Below are 20,438 nucleotides of genomic sequence, written 5' to 3'. Positions count from 1 at the left end.
ACCTTGTCTCATAAAAAAAGAAAAAATCAACAGAAGGTGATTCTTTTCTAGAAGCTACTGTAATTACATCAGGGTAATGCTACCAGGGGAAGAGCTAGAAAAATCAATAGTACAGAATAGGGAGTCAGAAATAAACATAAATGTCTACGGCAATATATCAGCCAGGTGCAGTGTCTCACGCCTGTAATCCCAACACTGCGGGAGGCCAAGGCGGGCAGATCATTCGAGGTCAGGAGTTTGAGGCAAGCCTGGCCAACACGGTGAAACTCCATCTCTACTAAAAATACAAAATTAGCCAGGTGTGGTGGTGCGTGCCTGTAGCCCCTCCAGCTCTACTCAGGAGCCTGAGGCAGGAGAATCACTTGAACCCAGGAGGCGGAGGCAGCAGTGAGCTGAGATCATGCCACTGCACTCCAGCCTGTGCAACAAGAGCGAAACTCCGTCTAACAAAAAAATATATATAATATATAATATATATAAATATATAAATATATATTTTATATTTATACATATAAATCAGTTAGGAAAGGTAGACTATTAAATGGCATTGGGACAGTCATTCTAGCCACTTGAGAAAGATGCCAGAACTTACCAAAATCATGAATAGTGTTACTTGAGGTAGGCCTTTTAACTATAGTGAAACAGAGAAGATACCAAAAAGGATTACTCAGATCCTTGTTACCATCCCTTTATTCCCTACCTAATACAAGCCCAGATTGTAGTCAGATATTACTCTAGCCCTCTGCCAAAGGTGGGATTTCCTTGAATGTGTAAAAAATTCTGACCTCCAAGCTAGAGAAGCTCACTTGCTTATGCACTTGACTCAACTCAAACAAGCCTTCATGGGTACCACTGTGGTACTGTTTCAGAGAGGAAAGATGTTTTTATGGCCGTCACCTCCCCAAAGCACAAAAATAGGATCTTAGTGACATTGTTATAATTCATACCCCATTTGGCTCTCTGAGGGGCAAATTTTCCTCCAGTATGTGTTTAAAATAAGCAATAAGTTAGCATGATTTCTAGGCTGAGAGAAACTTTTAGCAGAAGCGTGTAAACCTCTGTTGTCCCTTTTTGTCACATGTGGACTATCTTCTGGGGAAAAGGCACACAGACCTTGGTATAATGTCCTTAAAAATAAAAGTCACAGTCTGTTAGCTCCATCTGTTGCCATGTGGAAAAGGGAAAAGAAAAATCCTTACATGGTGATTTCAGATCTTTGGATTATTTTCCCAGAGGTATCCCATAATATAGGAAGTTAGGACACACAAACCAAAAAACATTTCCGTTGAAGAAAAATTTAAATTTAAAAAATGAAACCACAAAAGGATTAGTGTAAAGAAAATATGGGCAAAAAAACTTTTTGTTAATCCTGGTGGGAAAAGGCTATTATATATTTTTACTGTTTTTATTGAGTATGCAAAACAAAGTACCAAAAATGTGCATATGGTATTTGGTGGTTTTTAACATCTGTACCTGGTAAAATTAAAAATTGGCATCTTCAAACCTTTTAAGTTTCTCACTGGTCTGTGCAATCCAGCTGTGGTCCTTTGGATAGCAGAAATGTCCTAGCAATTCCTTCTTGGCCTCTACTGTTGTGTTTCTGTAGTATTACAGAAACTTGATAGTTTTCAACATCAGACCTAAATTTCTTTATCCTTTTATTTCTTTATCAATTTTTGCAGATGCTTTTGATAAAGAGTACAAGATGGCATATGATCGTCTCACACCTAGTCAAGTCAAGAGTACACACAACTGTGATAGACCGCCAAGTACGGGGGTGATGGAATGTCGAAAAACCTTTGGAGAACCTTATCTTTAAGATGTATTTACATGTGTATTCAATGTATATTGTATAGTCAGTGTATAAAATAACACTTTTAGACTCTAAATATTTTTTCTTCAATTTTTGAAAATACAATTTGTAAATGGTTCAAAAGACTCAGACAGCTTATGTACAGAATGTTTGAAGAAGAGAATAGTGACAAGTGGGGAGAAAGCCACTTGGTTTCTCGTTTCTTTTTTTCTTCTTCTTTAACTCCCCTGTAATAGGAAATAAAGTATTTTTGTGATGAGGAAATCCCTGAACAAAATTAGTTGCCATAAAATATGACAACCGTTTTATGGTTTCTCTTGGAAGAGACAGATTGAAAAATCATGAATAGAATCTAAACAGAAATGTCAGATGAAAGTATTTCCTGTTTTCATAGACTATTCAAATGTTTTGACCATGAAATTGTATTATACATATTTTAAATTGTTTATAGTAAGTTGATATTTTTTTAATTTTAAAATTTAATATAGCAAACTTAAAATGAATTTAAACTTAAGCAAGCAAGCGTGTATTTTCCTTGTCTGCTGCTATTTGAAGTAATTAGTACAGCTGCAGATCTCTCTGTGTATATCTATCTATATTTTTTTTTTATTACTTGGGAGAATGAATTTTAAAATGTCAGTGCTAGTGTCAGTGTTGTCCTAGGATTGCATGTTAGTACCCCTAAGCCTGAGTGCGGGGAGTGAGTCATGCAAGGGTAGCGTGCACTGCTCAGACTGACTCATGGAGCCTTGTGCAAGGAGAGCCAGAGAGGTTCACTATACCACGACTCCAAAATTATCTCTATTGCTAATAGATGCATATAGTATACAGGGAAAATAGCTTATAAATTCAAATATCAATTTAAATTTTAATATTCTACATGAAAAATTATGTTGGGAAAATGCAGACAAGTGATTATATTCTAAATTTTACCCTTATTTTAATGTCTAAAATACTGGGTATGATGCAAATTATACTAAAGAATAGTTACCTGAAATATGAGTTACTGGGGTATTCCATTAATACTATATATAAATATTCGGAATTTTTTCCAAAAGTAGAAAAATTCCCCTCTAAAAGTACAGCCAGATAGACTGTCCTCCATATTGAGGAACTTAGTTTTTTCAGCAAGCTTCAGAATCTGAAGTCTGTAGAATCTAAAATACAGAAATATCCAGAAATCAGACAATAAATTGAAAGTTTAGACATCATGAGTATTAAATAGGCTTTAAAAATGTATTTTTAGTCATATTATTTCTAATGTCACTTTCTTTGGGTAATTTCTGGTAAGGAAAAACATCTTTTGGCTGCTAGAATTATTTATAGATTTTCAATATGTGTGTGTGTTTGCACACATTACATTAGTGAAGGAATTCCCTAGCCAGTTTTAAAGAAGGAAAAAATGGATAGTCCCAAATTAGGTGTGTAAAGCCAGTAGAGTCCACGACACTTGGTCTGGAGGTATCTTGGAGTCCTGAGACTTAGAATCAGTTCAGCTGCAGAAAAACCCACCTTTTGAGTTCACACCATTAGTGAATAGCACCAAGCTGAAACATTTCACAGCTTTCAACTCTGGGAAATAATGGAGAGAATTTAAAAATGTAAAACTTCAGTTCAGTTAGTTTGCGGGCTGAACTTGTTTACTTGAAAAATCTGGTGCTAGGCACATGTATCTGCCTCTCCTTTGTAAATACCACTCCAATCTTATTTACTGTTCATATCTAAGCTTCATGTTCTATTTGTTCTTCATGTTCTTTAAATCATTTGAAAGTTGTCAACTGAGAGAAACATTTGAGAGGGGAGGCTTTTGGCACTGGTGATAAACATCCCTCCAAGAGAACCCTCTGGGGTTCTCTTCTATTTGTGGTTGGTTGTCTTTATTCTCTTTCAAAAACAGCTTTCATTGTTGTTTACTTTTTGTGTAATACAAACAAAATGTAGGAATCATAGTTTATTGATTTCCAATGGCTGACAAAACAAAAGAATGAGATAAAACCATTCTTTATGGTTTTAAGATTCAGACTCATTTGGAAAAGCGAATGTAATTTTTACGTCCTCCTTCCACCCCAAGTTTTCTTTCTGCTTTTGGAGAGGGTTATATTTCCCCTAATTTTAATCCCCAGGGAATATTATTGCACAGATTTAGTCTTTTAAAATAAAACCTAAAACATGAATACAAAGTGGTAAACCTGTTCAAAAGAAAAGTACAATGTGAATCATTCTTGAGCTGGGTGTGGTAGCTTATGGAGGCATGTAATCCCAGCACTTTGGAAGGTCAAGGCAGGGAGGATTGCTTGAGTCCAGAAGTTCGAGACCACCCTGGGCAACATAGAGAGACCCTGTCTCTACACAAAAATTATAAAAATTAGCTCGGCATGGTGGCTCATGCTTGGTAATCCCAGCTACTCGGGAGGCTGAAGCAGGAGGATCACTTTGAGCTTGGGGGTTTGAGGCTGCAATGAGCTGTGATCACGCCATTGCACTCTAGCCTGGATTACAGAGCAAGACCCTGTCTCAAAAAAAAGAAAACAGAAAATATCAATCATTTAAAATAACTCTATATAAACTTTTCTTCTATTTTCTGTTAACCGTACATTTTGGAGAATAATGGCCAATCATGTTGGAAATACCCTTTTGCTACATCATCTTTTATTTTCTAACTCTTAGTTTTGTTTACATGTTTAAATGGTTGACAATAAACCATGTCCTGTGCTGATGTGGCTTGTTTAACTACGTCCTACCATTATGTTCTAAATGACACACATTTGTATTCCATACCGTATTTCAGATATTCTACTTTTTCTTCCTAGTGTTAGGTGGAAAAATATGCAGCTGTTCATCTTCTGATTTTTATCTTCTTTTCCCTGACTTTCTTGGGGTTTTGGTTTTTGTTTTGCTCTAAAACCCTAACACCACCAGCATATTTAATTGTAAGGTTTTCTAGTATGTCTCTCCATTTGTGTATTTAGAGAAATGGTCCCAGAAAACTTTGCTTCAACATTTTAGGCATTAAATACTTATTTTTACTTTATGCTGATAATTACTATGATACTTAAGTGCAACCAGCAAGTATTAGCCAGCTCTATATAGAAGTTATGCTCTATTTCTAAATACAGGCTGAGCTCCTGGAATCCAAATGCTCCAAAATCCAAAACTTTTTGAATATCGACATGATGCTCAAAGGAAATGCTCATTTGAGCATTTTGGATTTCATACTTGGGATGTTCAACCAGTTTGTATTTTTCATATATTCCAAATTTCAAAAATATCTGAAATCCAAAACACTTCTGGTCCAAAATATTTCTGATAAGGGATACTCAATCTGTACTTTGTAAGTATGCAGTATGAAAATACCTATTTGTTTGGCAATATGCAGTAGCCCAGCTTTATTTTTATTTCTCTCACTAGAACTTGAAAGCTGCTATTTGGCACTTTATCTCAGAGCAGGAAGAGAAAGAGTAGGCTGTCTCTCTGAGAGGACCCTTGTCCTTCGTGCTAAAGTTAGCATGCGCTGCCTCTTCCTGTCTGGGTACAAGACTAAGCTTTATTTCAAAACTGAACTCTCTAGCAGCTGCATACCAGTTTACCTTAATATCCTCAGTACTTGGTGTCTTAACATCCTCATACTACCTTGCTCCTTTGGCCTCAAAGTAAGCATATTTGCTGGCTTATTTTTCTTAAAATTAGCAGTACACAAATTGAAGAATTTTCATCTTTGATTACAAAAGTCTGCGCATGTGCTTGTAGTCTGAGATGGTCATAGATTCTTCTGATAAAGTTATTGCTGTCTTTCCACAGTTCCTGTTCATTTGGACGGCTCCCTCCTTTACTATTTAAAGATTTTCTTTTCAAATGTAGTAGTATGATAAAACTATTGCAGCAACTGGTAGATTTTCTGCAAGTTAAATTCTCCAGGTTTTGCTTGCTCATACAGCGAAGGGCCTAAAGACCAGAAGTGTGCCTTTAGTTGTGCAGGCAGACTTGAGCCAGGATGTCCTGTAGGCTTTAGTGAACCCCCAAGGATAGGCAGCTCTGCTCATGAGCCCTCTCATTACACCTTTCATAGCGTCCAGTCCCCGTACATGTTGCAAGCTGCACTGCTGGAGGACCCTCCCACCAAAAAGAGTCAGAACCAAGAGTATTCATTGGCACATAAGGCCAACCAATTCTTCCTGATTATTTACCAGGCTGTGCTCTAGATACTACATTCCAACTCCTGCCCCCTTTGGTACTCAATCTGTAAATATTGATATAGGCAGCTATAAAAGACTAAGCCTGTAATTTGGTAAAACCATTTTCAAATCTATTGATGACAGTGCAATATAATGTTCAAAATATATAGTAACCATTTTGGCTGGGTACAGTGGCTCAGGCCTGTCATCTCAGCACTTTAGGAAGCCGAGGAGGGCGGATTGCCTGAGCTCAGGAGTTCGAGATCAGCCTGGGCAACAGGGCAAAACCCTATCTCTATAAAAAAAAAAATGCAAAAATTAGCTGGGTGTGGTGGTGCACTTCTGTAGTCCCAGCTACTTGGGGGGCTGAGGCGGGAGGATTGCTTGAGCCCAAAAGGTGAGGCTACAGTGAGCCATGTTCATGTCACTGCACTTCAGCCTGGGTGACAGGGCAAGGCCCTGTCTCTTTAAAATAAATAATTAATTAAAAAAAAAAAAATTTAAACACATAACCGTTTGAAAAATTTGGAATACATCTCTTTTTTCTGGTACTATATAGAATCGTAACCCATTAAATTAGGAAGAATTCAGAAATCTGGCCCAAACCTATTACCAGGGCTATCAAGGAAGTACAGCCTAAGGGAGTTGAAGTCATCCATGTAGCCACTGACTTCTAATTCAGACACCCATGTGGGACAGTTCAGACTTTCCAGGCTGAATGAACGACCTAGAATTTGTCACAAGTAACTACATACAGAATATTCTGCCTATAAAGTGAGAGGACCATCTCAATATTATCTTGACACTTTTAAATGGTACTTTACCTCTAAAACAGCATGATTTTAATATTACAGTAGGTTTGTAAATGTGTGACCAGAAATTTTAATTTCCAGGTATAACCAATTAGTCTTTTAAAAGTTACGCAAGTTTTCCATCTCCCCAAAGTAATCTCTGTCTCTCCCCCAATGAATTCCTACTCATCCATCAAGACTCAGCTTTCATTTTTCGTACTTGTCCTTTTCCGTAACACTGTGAAGTGATCAGAACTTCCTTTCTAGGCAAAGGGGTATGCCAGAAATTCAGCAAATTGGGAAAAGGATGCCAGATTATTAGAGTTGGTTTTTATCATTAAATGGATATTTCAGCCATTTATCATTACACAGCATTTTACGGTCCATCACTCCTTACTCAGTCTGAGGAAGAGCATCAGATCCCAGGCTGTGGATGAGGAGGTGGCATCCCCGAGGCTAACTGGAATGGGCTGTAGACACCAGGTCAGCGTCCAGAATTTTGGTATAGGGACCTCCCTCCCACAGGCATTGCCTTCTCCTCCTGTTCTTAGGCCATGGCTATGGAAACCCAGCAATGCAGTAGCATCAGGAATAAGGATAATTAAGAATATAGAATTGGAACATGATTCCATACTCTTCATCAGTCTTCTCAGGAGGATTCTGACCAAATGACCTAAAGATAAGGATGAGCCCATCCATGTTGTAAAGTAAAATACCATTGGGATTCACAGTTTATTGAAATTTAATAAAAATTATTTCCAAAGAATGGGAATCCTGGGGTAGCGAGGCAATTAATTAAGCAGTTCATCTTAAAAGATGGAATATTTGGAACACCTTAGCCATCGTTCAGTGCCAAAATGTTTGGGTTTTTCACATCACATCCGTCCTTTTCATCTTCTCATCTTCAGTGAATCATTCCTCATGTTTGTAATTAAAGCCATATTTACTATCATAATATGCAGTCACCCGAGCTCATTTTGCTCTGAAGTCAGTGATATTAAACTGTTCTGTTTCTAATGTGTCCCTTAACTTGGTTCTAGTAAAAGCAGCAAGCAGTGATATTTAACATACAAACTCATCAAATTCCACATAAAATATTTAACCACATTTTTAAAAACTCAAGTGTCCTTTACACTAGCTACCTTGGAAGTAGTACTGCACTTTTTTCACCATGTTGTCATTGTGTTATGCTTTCTTGGAATTTCCTGTTTGTAACTACCTTAAGGTCCATTCATAAACCACAGAAGAAATCAGTCTTGCTTTATAATCCTATCTAGGTTGACATACAAAAATAGTATTGCCCCACTGGATCTCTTACTTTATAAACCAGATGTGGCACTACTGACTTTGGACTCTTTAGAATGACTTCCCTTCCCACTCCACTCAGCTGTCATTGTTGGGTGAGAACATGCTGGAGGGTGAAACCAGGACAGCTGGCCAAGGGTGGAGCCAGGACATTGCATTAGAATGTCTAATCCCTCAAGGTGACCACTGATGGAGACTACATGAATTTGGATGTTCTAATAAATACATACTTTTAAATGGCCTCTAGAGTAGTTTTACTTCCCTAATCTCCACTCCTTCCAGTTCAAGGGCAAATTACAAATTTTTATTTTTCAGGCTGCTTTTTAAATTTCACTTTTCAGAAATGCAACAATAAGAGTTAAAGGTAGTCCTCCTTTTAAGCTAGAAAATACTGGTATAGGCCAGGCGCGGTGGCTCACGCCTGTAATCCCAGCACTTTGGGAGGCTGAGGCAAGAAGATCACGAAGTCAGGCTGAGGCAGGAGAATCGCTTGAACCCGGGAGGTGAAGGTTGCGGTGAGCCGAGATCACACCATTGCACTCCAGCCTGGGCAACAAGAGCAAAACTGTGTCTCAAAAAAAAAGCAAGAAAATACTGGTATATATCCAGATGCAGTGGGCTACAAAACGTGGGATGATCATTGATTCCTGTTATACTTCTTTTTTTTCTGTAGCCTTGGATCCTTAAACTCACCGATAACTGAACCTACAGTGATTACAAACCTGATAGAACCTCACATTTTGAACAGAAAAGGAGGCAACAAAATTGCAGCATGTGTTTGGGGCAGAGGTTGGGAAGGCTGAGATGTAGACCACAGCTGCATCTTTTGGGCCAGCAGCCCTTCAGGAATGATCAGGGAACAGTGAGCATAGGAGCTTGTCTTATAGCCGCTGCGCCTATCCCAACCTTTGCCCCCAATTATCTCTCATTTAGAAAACCCTCTGGCTCCAGGGGTCCTTCTATTGCCTCCATGTAATAAATGTCTGCATGAGTCAGGGGTAGAAACTCCACCCCTCCAGAGGTGAGGTTCTTAATCCACAATGAGCTGCACATGTTTCCAAGGACAAACCTTAGTCTCAGATCACATTCACATCAGAGGTCCTAGGTCACTCAGTTCACTTTCCAGGATCATATACATTCTTTCATTAGTGTCACAAGAGATACAATAACTTCTGCGTGGTCTTCTGATCCATGTCCATTGTGAGCAAGAGTGACTTGACTCAGACAGATACAGGACAGGATATGATTCGATCTTCTAACATCACACTGATTATCAGGAACACAAAGTAAAGGAGGAACATTGTGAAGCCCAGGATCTTGTTCATTCTCCATTTACATGACGCAATTGAAGAGATCACAAACAGAAGCATGAGAAAAAGCAAAACAATTGCACAAAACAAGCCATTGCTGCTGACTGGAACTGGCTGTAATCCATTAATAAGACAGAAAAGCAACCAAGGAACGGGCAAGCTGCAAGATTGAAGAAACAATGTGAATATCCTTAATGTTTATAATAATCCCATACACTTAAATAGTATTTTACAGTTTACAAAGTATGTATTCTTCCACCAAGAAAAAAATCCATGAAGTGAACAGAAATTATTAGCCCCATTTCACAGACAAGGAAACTAAGTTTCAGGGAAATTAAATTACTTGCCCAAGGACTCGCAGCTAATAACTAGAAGAGCTTAGGTTAAAACTGAAGTATTCTGAGTCTGAGCTTTTTTTTTATTTTCTGTATACTTCGTGACTTCTATATGACTCAGATTGGTTGATGTGTTCCTTTTTTTTTTTTTTTTAAATGCTGGAATTACAGGCACACATCACCACACCCAGCCCCAGTGTGATAAGTACTCTTAAATCTCTACATTTTTATAAGGCCTACATTTCTTTTAATTCTTTAGTGATGAGGGCTGCCTTTTTACCTGCCCCTCACCCCAAATACACATACACAGATTCAAATTTAAGGAAACAAATCTACCACCTAAATTCAGAACATGATTGGGGAAATGAAAATAGCCCCTCTTTCTGACAAGGTAGGGAGAATGGGGTAAGAGGATGGGTACAGGAGGGTAAGGCATTTGCACGTTATACAAAATGCTGTTTAGAGCCTCTGAGCTAGCAGGAGTTCACGTACAAAGGAGCAAGAGTAGTACCAAGAAGTGAAGTTGAGTCATTGCTCCTTCCAGTCCCACCTCCACTGCCTTGAAAGTCAGTGAGCAGAGCATTTGATGGTATTTGGTAATAGAATGAAATGGACTTTGGTTTTCAATTTATCTGTAAATTCCAGTCAGTTACATTTCAGGCAGCATTTTAGTTCTATTTTCCCATCTGGCTATGATGAATGAAGGGAAGATATTTTGTTGCTCTGTAGAAACTAACAATATAAATGCCCTTTTATTCTATGTATAATGAATAAAGCAGAAAACCAGTGAACAGAGCCAGTGCAGTGTTTCAGTCATATGTAACACCCCTTAGGAAGTAACATTGCCACTCACCCCACAGTAATATCAAATATGTTACTGCCCACAGAGCTTGACACAGCCATGTCTCCCAGGCCTTTTCGAGCGACAATCACACTGGTGATGAGGTCAGGAATTGATGTGCCTGCTGCGAGGATTGTCAGGCCCATAATCTCTTCAGAAATGCCTATTGTTTCACCAACCTGGTAAACAGCAACAGTAATGAGAAACCATGGCAACAGTAGGTGAAAAACCTGAGGCACATCCAACCACTATCTACATCCTACTTCCTGCAAACAGAATGCCTTCTAAGGAGCTCAGCTACACCCCCTCAGCCTGAGTGAGGAAGGGTGATAGGCGGACCTACAACTGAGATGGCCACAGAGAGGAAGAGCAAGCAAGACTCCTGCTCCTGGCTGCAGGGACCATGTTGCTCTTCTTTTCACAATTGGACTAAAAGTTACCTACACCAGATCTGCTGCTCGCTGTCATTCCAACTCTTAACACCCCTACCATCCCACAAGAACTGCCCTTCCAAAGAGCTGTTCGTGTCAGCATTTCTATTTCCAGGAATGTGGACACTTGCTGTGTGCCAGGAACTAAGAGGCTGGAGGTGGAAGTATGAGCAGGATGACATAGACCCTAACCTTAGCCTTTTAGAGAGGAAAGCTAGTAAACAATTATTACAGTGCAGTATTCCGGGCAGAACAGAAACACTATGGGTACTCAGAGGAAGACTAATTGAATGCCAGAGAGCAGGCGAAACAGCTGGCTCTCAGAGTGCATAGGATTTCACCAGGTGAGAGGGATGGGTACATGGCGGAGAAAGCAGGAAATAAGGCTAATAAGCCATGGTCAGCTGGAATCAGGCAGGATTCCAAGGCCTTCTATGCCATGCTACAGGATATGACAGAAAAGCCACACTTGAAAAGCACTGCATTCACTGGAATAAAAAGTCTACCTTTAAGCCTTTACAAGCAACATAGAAACAGCACGAATTCACTTGATCCTCGAGATTCCCTGAGTACCAGAAATTGATCCTGAAGGAAAGTGTCCTTGGGACCTGCTGGTAGAGGATTTCGTTCCTGCTGTTCACTCACCTGGTGAGCCCACCACACCATGAGGTATGAGAACATGGCTATCCACACGATAGATCCCAGGAAGGTGAACACAAAAAACTTCCTAGACTCCTGTTTGAAAGTTTGAAAAGGATGAGAAGTAAGTTGTAGAGGCTAAACGTCTTTGACCCTTCTGAGCAAGCCCAAGAATCAGTGACAAGGTCTAATGGAAGAGTGATGGAGAGGAACTGGAGACATTTGACCTGAGGGCTCTCTCTCCAGGCCGAGGACCTTGAGATGGATGGAAAAGGATGGGGGTGGGGGGTACAACTGTAGAGGAGTGCAGCCGGTAGGGTAGACAGCAGTCACCAGATGGAAGAAAGCTGTTTGCTTGCCCTAGAACCAGGTCAATCTAGGTATCTGGTTTGGCTTTTGCAACCTCCTTGTACCATTCCTTTCTTGTCAGACCTCCCCTTGCAAATAAGAATGTTGGGTATAAATACCAGTGATTTCCCTGGGTTTTGGGAATACTCCTGTGAAATATGGAGGAGGTTTAGTGGCATCATTCTCAAATTAAAATCAAGAAGCTGAGATAGGAGTCAAAGAGGGACTAGTGTATACTGCTTATACTGGTGGAAATAAAGCACATTTGAGGTCCAGGGTCTCCCAGTCCCAGTGGTATGTCCCCTAAGCACATCGTCCCCTTCCAAGGCTTCAGTCCCTTCCCAGATCTCAATGGTGGAGCCCTGCTAAGCTGGTTGTCCCTGGCCTCTTCCTCCTCTTGAGTGTGAGCCCTGCCTAGAGACCCCGCAGCCTTGCTGGGGATAAAGAGTCTGAGATACAGAGGGGCACACTCACCTGCCTTCGGACGTCGGGGACCGTCAGCCACAGTGGGAACACGATGGGCAGGAGAAAGAGGTAAATGGCCTGCTTCTGCCTGGTTTCAGGCCAGTGCAGGGACAGAGGCTCTTCATTTCCCTCCTCCTCCTCTTCCTCTTCTTCCTCTTCCTCTTCCTCCTCCTCCTCTTCCTCCTCCTCCTCCTCCTCCTCTTCCTCCTCTTCGTTATCCCCTCCATCACTTCCCCCTCCATCTTCTACACCTTTCTCATCACTTTTGGCTTCACCATGATTTTCAGCACTGAGTTCCTGGCTTTCAGTTTCACCTTCAATACCTTCCATTTCACCATCTTCTGCGTGGATTTCACCCTCACCTTCACCTTCATTGTCTCCTTTTCCTTCTGCTTCATTTTCTTTTTCACGTTCTTCTCCTTTTCCTTGTGTTCCAGTTTCACCTTCACCTTCTGGTTGAGTTTCACCTCCGCTTTTCTCTTCAGTTTCACCTTCACCAGCAGTTTCGCCCTCTTCTCCTGTCATTTCACCTGTGCTCTCAGCCTCAGCCACATCTTCCTGCAATCCAAAACCAACAGATTAATGTGTGGTAGCTGCTCTGATTGTTTTCCTTCTGATCCTCCCCCATTTTCTTTGTTGGTGTGCTTCTCAGAATGTATCTGAAAACTTAAGCATGAGGAGAAAACTAGTGTGATAATTCAGCAGAATTCCCATGACCACACTCCTACCTAGTGGCTGTCCAGTTTTTATTTGATCATTTCCAGGGGTGTAAAACTCACCACCTGAAGCAGCTTCTGTCATCTTTGGCACCTCTGATTCCTCTGAAGTCCATATTTATATCAAAGTTCTACCCCCGTGTATAGGTTTTCTCTTTGATGCCTTATAAAACATCAGTCTTCCATGAGACAGCTGTCTTTCCTGGGTTAAAGATTCCCAGGTCCTTATATCATTTCTACATGCTATGGCCTAGCGCCTCCTCCCTATCCTGGTAAACTCATTTTAATTAGCTTATATCCCAGGAGGAGGGCATCCAAAACTGAACACAGAACACTGCATGGAGTGGAACAGGACTATCACCTCCCTTGTCTTAGATACGATACTTCCATTAATGTTGTTTAATATGGCATGACATCCTTTGGTGGTCACAATGCATTGCTGAGTCTACTAAAACTCCTAAATTGTTTTATTACCTTGTATCTATAAAATAAGGATGATAATGCCTATTTATTGAGGGTTTTTATGTGCCAGGCACCATGCGAAGTAGTTTAATAATAATAGCGAGCACTTACTGTGTTTTATGAATCAATTAATTCATGATATGCATAGAATTATGCTCATCTTACAGATGGAGAAACTAGAGTAAAAGGAACTAAGTAACTCACCTGTGGTCCACGTAGTTTGTAAGTAATGAAGTTGGGATTTGAATACGGATGGTCCACCAAGCTATCCTGCTTTACCAATACCAGGTAAAGGTCCGAATGAGATGTCTGGCTCCCAAACCTGGTAGCCTGAGGAGCTTATTAGAAATTCAGATTTTTAGGCCAGGCACGGTGGCTGATGCCTGTAATCCAACACTTTCGGAGGCCGATGCAGGGGATCACGAGGTCAGGAGTTTGAGACCAGCCTGGCCAACATGTTAAAACTCTGTCTCTACTAAAAATACAAAAATTAGCTGGGCACAGTGGCAGCCACCTGTAATCCTGGCTACTCAGGAGGCTGAGGCAGAATTGCTTGAACCCAGGAGGCAGAAGTTGCAGTGAGCCGAGATTGCGCCACTGCACTCCAGTCTGGGTGACAGAGCAAGACTCCATCTCAAAGAAAAAAAGAAATACAGATTTTCTGACCTCACTTGGACCAACTGAATTAGAATCTCTAGGATTGGAAGCCAGGCATCTGTATTTTAATATACTCACAGCTGTTCCTAAAACATCCACCTTTAGACCACTGTTTGGGAACAACTGACTATCTCCACATACCCTAAAAGCCATTGATAGCTGGGTGTGGTCTCAGATATAGATACCTATGTTTCAACTACTCAGGCAGCTGAGGCAGTAGGATTGCTAGAGCCCAGGAGTTCCAGGCTAGCCTGGGCAATATAGTGAGATCCCATACCCCCATAAAAAATTTAAGAGCTGGGCCGGGTGCGGTGGCTCACGCCTGTAATCTCAGCACTTTGGGAGGCCAAGTTGGGCAGATCATGAGGTCAGGAGTTTGAGAACAGCCTGACCAACATAGTGAAACCCTGTCTCTACTAAAAATACAAAAAAAAAAAAATTAGCTGGGCGTGGTGGTACGTGCCTGTAATCCCAGCTACTCAGGAGGCTGAGGCAGGAGAATCACTTGAACCCGGGAGACAGAGGCAGTGAGCTGAGATCACGCCATTGCACTGCAGCCTGAATGACAGAGTGAGACTCGGTCTCAAAAACATAAGAAGAAGAAGAGATAAAATTAAAAGCCATTGATTCAGAGTGTCCTCAGATTAGGCACCCAGCTAACCTATAGCAACATGCTGGTCCATCCCTTGAGCAAGAGCCCTGGGCTGTGTGTTCATGGAGTAAATATGTTGTCTGTAACAAATGTCATGATATTGGCAACCCCCAAAGGATGTTGAGTGATTCTCAATTGTGCTGCACATTAAAATCACCTGGAGGCTTTTTAAACTATTGATGCCCAAGGACCCACCCCAGATATTCTGACTTCATTGGTTGAGGGTGGGGCATGGTCATTTTTTTTTTAACTTCCCCAAATTATTCTAATATACAACCAGGGTTGAGAACCCCCAACGAAGACATCAGATACTACTGGTGAGGCCTGCGGTTTGAACTGAGAATGAGGATTGAGAAGATTTTAGTCTGAAATCATTCCTGCCCTCTCCCTTCTACCCCCATCAGGTAGAGAATGCTTCCCAGAGGAGATGACAAGTCATTTAAACCCATAAATATGGGCGTGTCTGCCTGTTCGGCTCCCTCTTCTCTGAAGACTGTCACTCCTAATAGCCCCAGCTGAGCAGGTAGCTTCCTCTTCCGTGTTGGAGTCAAGTCAGCCAGCCATAGCCAGTTGGATGAAAGCTGGATCCCTGCAAGGAGCTGGGTTGAACTGATTCTTTCTCTCTCTCTCTCCCTTTTTTTTTTTTTTTTTTTTGAGATAAGTCTCCTCTGTCACCCAGGCTGGAGTGCAGTGGTGCGACTTCTGCTCACTGCAACCTCCGCCTCCAGAGTTCAAGTGATTCTCTTGCCTCAGCCTCCCAAGTAGCTGGGATTACAGGCATGCACCACCACACTCGGCTAATTTTTGTATTTTTAGTAGAGATGGGGTTTCACCATGTTGGCCAGGATGGTCTTGAACTCCTGACCTCAAGCGATCTGCCTGCCTCGGCCTCCCAAAGTGCAAAGATTATAGGTGTGAGCCACCACGCCCAGCCCGATTCTCTCTCTTTTAAGACTGGAAACCTGTCACTGATTCCCCTGTGGACTGCAGGATTGGGTTAGTGGCTTGGAGTTGTGTGTGCTCATAAGGGAACAAATGAAGCCAGCCTGCCAAGAGAGGCCCATGATAGAGCCTGTACCCAGAGAAGGGATGTGAGGGAGAGCAGGACATGGAATAAGAAGCCACCAGGGTAACAGATGCCTTCTCAGGCCTAGTTCCAGCTCTTCATGAGATCAAGCCTTACTTCCTGCCCTGGGATTCCAGGGGATACCTCTGTATCCTCTTAATCCCTTTTACTTGAGCTAGCAGTAATAGGCCTACTCATGTTACCATGAAGCTGTCTTAGACGCTGAGCCCAAAGTTGCTGGTTTAAGGACGAGATATAATCAAGCGCTTTCTGGGTATTGAATGGAGAGAAGAAAAGAGATGGAACTTGCAAATGGGATGTTTTTTACTGTCAGTCACTCAACATATATTGAGCCAGTTGTGCACCAGGCATTCTGCTCCCCTCTGTAGAGGAGACAGGGATGACTCAGACTTCGATCTTGCCTTCAGGAACCTCACCACCTAGTAGGCTCAGAATCCAAAGAAGACAATTGGTAAAAGCCCCAAGATAGGTGCAGAGCACCAGGGGCATTCAGATTTGGAGTGGATCAAGGCAGCTACATGACAAAGGTGTTTACACTGGCCAGGGGCGGGGCCAGGGAGGGGGGTGGGGGTGCGTGGTAAGATGAGCATATATGAAAATGGAGGAGAAAAGGCGTTCTAGGGAGAGGAAACCATGTGAGCCAAGGCTGGGAGGTAGAAAAACATGGAGACGGCCGGGCATGGTGGCTCACGCCTGTAATCCCAGCACTTTGGGAAGCTGAGGCAGGTGGATCACCTGAGGTCAGGAGATTGAGACCATCCTGGCCAACATGGTGAAACCCTGTCTCTAATAAAAATACAAAAAAAAAAAAAAAGAAAAAAAAAACATGGAGACAAGAAATCCAGTTTGGCTGGAACATGGTAGAAGAAGAGACCGTGAGGCTGTAAAGACAGGGCAGTGTCAGGACTTGGAAAGCTCTGCAGACAAGGCTGAGATGCCTGACCAGGTGCAGTAGGCAATGAGGAGCCTCAGAAGGTTCGAAAGCCTTCACCCAGCAACCCTCCCACCTGCATTTCAAGCTTCCCAGTGCTCTGGAGCTACCTGGTCTCACTGTCACCTAGTTGCTGACAGACCCACTAACAATTATTTCTTATGTTCTATTTTTTTTTTTTTTTTTTTTTTTTTTTTTGAGACGGAGTCTTGCTCTGTAGCCCGGGCTGGAGTACAGTGGCCGGATCTCAGCTCACTGCAAGCTCCGCCTCCCGGGTTCATGCCATTCTCCTGCCTCAGCCTCCGGAGTAGCTGGGACTACAGGCGCCCGCCACCTCGCCCGGCTAGTTTTTTTTGTATTTTTAGTAGAGACGGGGTTTCACGGTGTTAGCCAGCATGGTCTCGATCTCCTGACCTCGTGATCCACCCGTCTCGGCCTCCCAAAGTGCTGGGATTACAGGCTTGAGCCACCGCGCCCGGCCTATTTCTTATGTTCTTATAGCATGTGACAGTTCACAATACATTGTCAATATATTAGCTCACTCATATAAGATGTTCCAGTGAGTTAATTGGCCTCATGAGATATTTGTATTTTTGAAGTGATCTTCAGAGAAAGTGTAATATTTACCCCCAAAGAGTAATACTTGAAGTGACCTTAAGAGAAAGAGTAATATTAACCTCAAATAGGATTTCAGACCTTCAGGGAGGACGTATTTTTGGTCAGGAGTTCCTTCCCTAGACCTCTCCAGTTTCGTCTGTGCAAAGGCTGGGTGCCTACCTGACCGCCTGGATTCTCCTTCTGATCTCCCTTGATGTCTGGAGCAGGGGCTGGTGTGACCGTGACCGCAGGGAGCTTGGCTGGCTCCTCATCTTTAAAGGATAAACATGGGTTACATCAGAAGAGTGGACAAGGTTCTAAGGGAAGCTGGCATAAGTGGCTACAGGGCTATTGGACTACAAGGTTTCTGAAGGTTTATTTGGGGGAATTTCTTGTTGGTAGGAAAAGTAAGGTGATGTGAATTGTTATTGCCCTGACCTATCTGCAGATGAGAAGACAGTTGGCAAGTGACCATCTGTGCTCCCCTATAATTCATAGACATTTCCATCCTGGCTATTGTGGCCAAGAACGCTACCAACAGCTGGGCAGCCAGAACAGAGAGAAGGCAAAGCTCCCAGCACTCAGAGAATGACCCTTTGGGAAAGATCCTGCTGATTCCAAAAGCAGCAGCTTTTGAAGGCTTGGAACAGGACTGACGGGAAGGGAAACTTGGAACAGGTTCTCTCACTTCTTGGCTGTGTGGCTTTGGGAAGTCATTTGACCTCTCTGAGCCTCTTGTTTATAGGATGGGAAGAATGACTGCTGTTCCACCTCCCTCCAGGGTTTGCTGAGTGGATCAGGCAGTCCTGGTGTGCCGTGCAGAGCCCACATGGCAGTGGCTGTCCCACTTTCTCAGTCCTAGCTGCCACACAGATACCGATTTCTGTGACACCAGATCCCTGGTAGCCTTCCCTCACTGGGGTTGCTGATTTCAGACCAATAACGAGCAACACTGTCCTTGTACAGAAGAGGCAGGAAGAAATAAAGCCCCATAGTCTCATTTGGGATGAGATTCAGCAAAAAGAAGTGGAAGTTCAACAACCCCTTAGCCTTCCCTTGCCTACCCCAGCTGTGGAAAATAGAGAGGAAGCTGTATGGGGCCACTCTCAGACCAGCAGCCATGTCAGAAAGACAGTACCTGGGAAGGAGGAGTCTGGAGTGGAGCGGTGATCAGGGCAACACCCCACCATCACCCTAACTGACTGGCTCACAGAGGCCAAAGATGTGACTCAGCCCCTGGCCTGGCTGGCTGCCACCTCCAGGCCAAGCTCACTACTGACAGCAGGGAGAGGGGGGCAGGAGAAAACCCACTGCTCTGGCCATCCTCACCTTCTGGTTTACTTTCTGATTTGGCCTGGGGTTGGGCTCTGGCCTCTTGATTCAAGCTCTCCTCCTCCTTCTCCTCGGCAAGGCAAACTGCAAATGAGACAGGACATGCATCTTACCTGGAATCATAGGATAGTCCCTGCCATGCTCTTTCAGTTAGGACAGTCAGCTGAGCAGCCAGAGGGCAGCTGCAGAGCATGGGAAAAAGCTGCCATGGGCATTGTGACATCTGGATTCTGATCCTGCGAGGCCTAGTTGTGGTGCCTAATTCCCAAAGTTCTGTTTACATTCTCTGCATTGTCACTGACTGGCTGTGACCTAGGGTAAGTCACTTCCCTTCTCAAGGCCTATTTCCTCTCTGGTAAAATGACATGGTTGGACTCAGGGCCAAGAAATAGGATTTATTTCCTTTGCAAGCTCAAGTGATGGCCTGCTTGGATACTGAATTGAGGAGGACTCTGACCCAAACTTTGTAGGAAAGTAGCATGATTGACTGGTAATGTCTGTGATGGACATGGAATGGAGAAATAATTGCAGGGAGATGTTTTAGCCATCCTTGGACAATATTATCTTTGTAGCTTACTTTCTTTGAATCTACTAGAAGCTTTGTTATAGCTCCAGGGGCACGACTGATGGCCATGTTCATAAGCCTTCCCTCTCCAGTGGAAAAGGGGAAATGGTTCACCAACAAGCTCTCAGATACACCCTTTTTGACCCGAGGCACAAGAAGAGCCCGAGAAGGGCCTCCTTCAGATCCCTATGCACATGCTTTGCTGGAGGCCCACAGGGCAGCATGCACAGAATTGTGCTGCCCTGATTTCCAGGCGAGAAACACAGGACAGCAACTCCCTTTCACCAGGGACTATGTGCCAGGAAACATGCCAAGTGCTTTATGTGTATAATTTCAAGGTGAGAAGGGAAGAAGGAACAAGGCTGAGACGAAGCAGCCCACAGCTGTGTGGCCTGGGAGGGTGAGGGCAGTGGTGCAAGTGAAGAACAAAGTGGTGTCATGGGATCTATGGGCTCTATTCTGAATTTAGGCTGGCTGTGCCCCATGAGCACTGCGTGACTTTGGGGAGCCTGCGTGCCATCACTAAGCCTCAGCATCCTCTCTAAAAAGGCAACACCGTCATATCCTCAGGGGACTGATGTGATGAGGGTCCATGAGACAAAATAAATAAAAACACTTTTACTGCTGCAAATGTGGCCTCACTCATATTGTTACTTTAGCACGGATTCTGAAGCCTGATGACCTGGGTTTGAATCCTAGTTCTGCCACTTGCACTATAGCTGTGGACCTAACTGGGTGATTCCTTAAGCTCTCTGTACTTCAGATTCTTCATCTGTAAACTCTTCCAGAGTTGGTGACAGAGTAAATGAATGTATATAGGAATATGGTCAAAACAGTGTCTGGCACCTAGAAAGCACTATATAACTTTTAGCTGTAACAACAACAACAACGATGAAAACAAATTGACAAGAGTAGTTGACAGCGGCTGTCCCACCTGGGAAGCAACCCCACAGTGATGATGCCCAGCCTTCCAGAGGGTCCGAGTTAGA

The 20,438-nt window shown here is 42.8% G+C and overlaps 2 protein-coding genes across 13 annotated transcripts in view; one reads left to right on the top strand and one right to left on the bottom strand.

The window, feature by feature from the left end:
- The window catches only part of DENND4A (DENN domain containing 4A), a 131,875-nt gene extending 127,346 nt beyond the window's left edge, over positions 1-4,529 (top strand). For all 8 annotated transcript variants that reach the window (XM_005559835.4, XM_073996076.1, XM_065548069.2 and 5 more), the window contains one exon: positions 1,683-4,529. In XM_005559835.4, coding sequence (XP_005559892.3) covers positions 1,683-1,819 — 137 coding nt within the window. In that variant the 3' untranslated portion in view covers positions 1,820-4,529. The remainder of the gene's footprint in view (positions 1-1,682) is intronic.
- Positions 4,530-7,494: 2,965 nt separating this feature from the next.
- Positions 7,495-20,438, bottom strand: part of SLC24A1 (solute carrier family 24 member 1) — a 44,932-nt gene continuing 31,988 nt past the window's right edge. For 2 of the 5 annotated variants that reach the window (XM_065548070.2, XM_045397339.3), the window contains 6 exons: positions 18,882-18,968; positions 17,733-17,824; positions 12,460-13,008; positions 11,644-11,733; positions 10,580-10,746; positions 7,495-9,551 (listed from right to left, as the gene is read on the bottom strand). In XM_065548070.2, the coding sequence (XP_065404142.1) occupies positions 9,302-9,551; positions 10,580-10,746; positions 11,644-11,733; positions 12,460-13,008; positions 17,733-17,824; positions 18,882-18,968 (1,235 nt within the window). In that variant the 3' untranslated portion in view covers positions 7,495-9,301. The remainder of the gene's footprint in view (positions 9,552-10,579; positions 10,747-11,643; positions 11,734-12,459; positions 13,009-17,732; positions 17,825-18,881; positions 18,969-20,438) is intronic. The other 3 variants (XR_012415079.1, XR_012415080.1, XM_065548071.2) reach the window with 2 other exon arrangements.

Source organism: Macaca fascicularis, chromosome 7, assembly GCF_037993035.2.
Source record: "Macaca fascicularis isolate 582-1 chromosome 7, T2T-MFA8v1.1".
NCBI lineage: Eukaryota > Metazoa > Chordata > Mammalia > Primates > Cercopithecidae > Macaca > Macaca fascicularis.
This window is presented reverse-complemented; position numbering and strand designations above follow the sequence as displayed.